At 52.0% G+C, this 2,971-nt stretch overlaps 1 protein-coding gene across 1 annotated transcript; it reads right to left on the reverse strand.

Annotated features, from left to right (window-relative positions):
• Window positions 1–249: 249 nt before the first annotated feature.
• LOC119328662 (ubiquitin-like) lies at window positions 250–1,686 on the reverse strand. Its single transcript, XM_037601643.1, has 2 exons — window positions 1,580–1,686; window positions 250–997 (listed from the first exon to the last, which is right to left on the reverse strand). Exon 2 carries the CDS (start codon window positions 995–997, stop codon window positions 680–682), a length of 318 nt encoding a protein of 105 aa, XP_037457540.1. The 5' UTR covers window positions 1,580–1,686; the 3' UTR covers window positions 250–679.
• Between the last annotated feature and the right edge of the window lie 1,285 nt (window positions 1,687–2,971).

The following is a 2,971-nucleotide window of genomic DNA, read 5'->3' on the forward strand; positions in this document are numbered from 1 at the left end:
CTTGCTTATAAGTTCTTTGGCCCCTCAAGATCATCAGTCGGGTGGGACTGACAGCCTACAAGCTCAAATTGCCACCGGAAAGCAAAATTCACCCTGTTTTCCATGTGTCACAGCTCAAGCCATTCACGGCGGACTACTCTCCAGTCTTTAATCAGCTATCGTCTCCACCTGATCTCACAATTGGAGATTTGGTGCTGCAAGCCATCTTGGAGTGCCGTCTGGTAAAGAAGGGAAACACGGCGATTCCGTAGGTCCTGGTTCACCGGCACACCTTGTCGCCGACGAGCACAACGTGCGAGAACTACAATGTCCTGCAACAGCGTTTCCCGGACATGGATCTCGTCGCGGGAGCTCCTTTCCAAGGAGGGGCAAATGTCACGCCCCCCTCTCCTGCTGCACCTACAGGCGAGACAACGGACAGCAAGGCACCTCTGGTGCGACTACGGGAGGAGAGCAACAAGGGCCCATGTGCAGAGGATGAAGACTAGTCTTCAGTTAGGTGAGTGTGTATGTCCGGTGGGCCCCAGGACTATCAGGGTTATATGTGTGCGTGAGGCCAGAGGCCGGGGTCAGCTGGTATTATGAAATTCAGTTTAACTCTGTACTCTCTCTCTTGCTGAACAAGTCCCTCACCTGTCCTTCGTCTACCTCGATCCCCTTTCTCTTCCCTGATCTCCCTCTACCTCTTCTGGTCCGATCCGATGAGGGTCGTGACATCAACCCCTAAGGTGATGGTCTTGTCGGTGAGGGTCTTCACAAAGATCTGCATGCCACCACGGAGCCTTAGCACCAAGTGGAGGGTGGACTCCTTCTGGATGTCGTAGTCAGCCAGGGTGCAGCCATCCTCGAGCTGCTTGCCAGCAAAGATGAGACGCTGCTGGTCCGGAGGGATGCCCTCCTTGTCCTGGATCTTAGCCTTGACGTTGTGGATGGTGTCCGAGGACTCGACCTCGAGGGTGATGGTCTTGCCGGTGAGGCTCTTCACAAAGATCTGCATCTGTAAATACAAAACATAGCAGAGTAAGGCACTGTACAAGGGAAATCTGCAGTATATAGTCTAGTTTTACAGAACAAAGTGGTTAATTTCAGAACAAGCTAGTTAAGTCATGGAAGAATCAACTGTAGTATGTTTGCACCCACATGTATATAAGAGTTGAATCGAATGACTACGCTAACAAATAGCTAAAGGCCAAACGACTAAGTTACCAAATTCAGGTGTATCCCTTGCAGATCAGGCATATGTGCCAATATGAGGGCAACAACATCAGGAATCTACGAGAATACCCCGACGATTTATCAACAACTAGCAGAATTAGCTGACTACTAATACATAGATATATAGACCAAAACAACAGCAATTGCATCCCAATCGGAAGATCCACTCGAAAATCCAGGCAAAATCGGGAGAGATTCAACTACAATCGAGCCTAACCAACCTCGACTAACAAAACCAGCCGCAATAAGATCTACTCCAAACTACTGATAGGAATCGAGGGGAACCAGGAATAATAATCGATCCTAACAATGATCACAGAGCATGAACATTAGGGGACGGCGGAGAAATCGGAGACTCGCATACCTTGAGGATGAGGAGAGAGCCTTGGCTTCGCTTTGATCGGAGGAGATTTCCCGGTGAGATCGGAGGGGGGACTGGATTGTATCGGATGTGTGGAGGAGAGACGGGAGGGGCTGGAATTTATGGACGGCTGGGACGGGAGGGAGAGAAGGAAGAAGCGCTACGGCACCGGCCGCAGGGCGGATAGGAAGAGGAGGGAGAGGTGGTCGCGGAGTCCGTCCCCCACCACGCAAGAAAGCCAGGATATGGGGAGGAGATTCCAAAGGTGACATCGTTTGGTGCTATTGTGGGTTTGGCTGGTTGGTGGCCGTTTGAGTTGGACGCCGTGCTCACGCCGTTGGTGCGGTGCGTGAGCATAGTTAGAGCATCTCCAGCCGTTCAGTCCCCCAAAGCGCCGAAAAAGAGTGGTCTGGGGACGAACCGGCGTTAGATTGGCCCCTGGGGCGACCTAGCTCCCAGCCACACCCCCAGGCGCCGCCCCCAACTGCGGCAAATTCAAACGTAGTCTTATTCCTACTCATAAAATAGACACCATAAATTAGGCAATCAAGCGGCCACAAGTTCGGCAATCGAATGAAAAGTTCGGTGTACAAAAAGCAGAAAGGACACGTGTGCGCATCAGACGGCGAGGTCGGCCTCCGGCGTCGGTGGAGTCGGCGTGCGCGGGCTTGGCGGGGTCTCTGTGCTGGGTGGCGTCGGCGTGGCTTCTGTGCTGCGGGGAGTCTCGGCGGCATCATCGCTCGGGCTTGGCGGCGTCGCCGATGGAAGCTGGTTCAGGATGAGGCCACCACTACAAAAAAAATACACTTCCCTGATGATACGTGTTTGTCACAGTAGGTCGCTTTTTTGTCATGCATGTACATTCATGACAAATTTATGACAGAATCAAGATAGTCATACCTATGCTGTCGTAGAAGTGTTCCATGACATTACCAAAATTATCATCATGGAAGTGTCCACTTCCATGATGATAAATCGCGCGTCACAGAAGTGCTTTCTTGAAGGGTGACCGACTCATGGCATCCATCGTAACGGAACGCCGTTAAGCTATCGGGCCTGGTTTTGGATCCGATAACCCATTAACAGCCCCGACCAATGGGGATTTTCCACGTGTAAAATCATCATTGGCCAGAGGAAACACGTGTCAGCTCATCGTCGGGACAGATGTCATCCACTCACTGGACAGAAGGCGCCTATGATACGTTGACACGTGGCACGGACCAACAAGTTTAAATGGGCCGGCCCAACTAAAGGCCCACAAGATTTTGCGGACCATAATGGGCCGGCCCAGCTAAAGGCCCATGAGATTTTGCGGACCATAATGGGCTGGCCCAGGTAAAGGCCCACAAGATTTCGTGGGCCATAATGGGCCGGCCCAGGTAAAGGCTCACAAGA

The sequence above is a fragment of the Triticum dicoccoides genome, chromosome 7A (assembly GCF_002162155.2).
Source record: "Triticum dicoccoides isolate Atlit2015 ecotype Zavitan chromosome 7A, WEW_v2.0, whole genome shotgun sequence".
Classification (NCBI taxonomy): Eukaryota; Viridiplantae; Streptophyta; class Magnoliopsida; order Poales; family Poaceae; genus Triticum; species Triticum dicoccoides.

What these genes read in the sequence shown, in the direction of transcription:
- LOC119328662 (XM_037601643.1), bottom strand. Translation starts at nt 997, where the DNA reads ATGCAGATCTTTGTGAAGAGCCTCACCGGCAAGACCATCACCCTCGAG.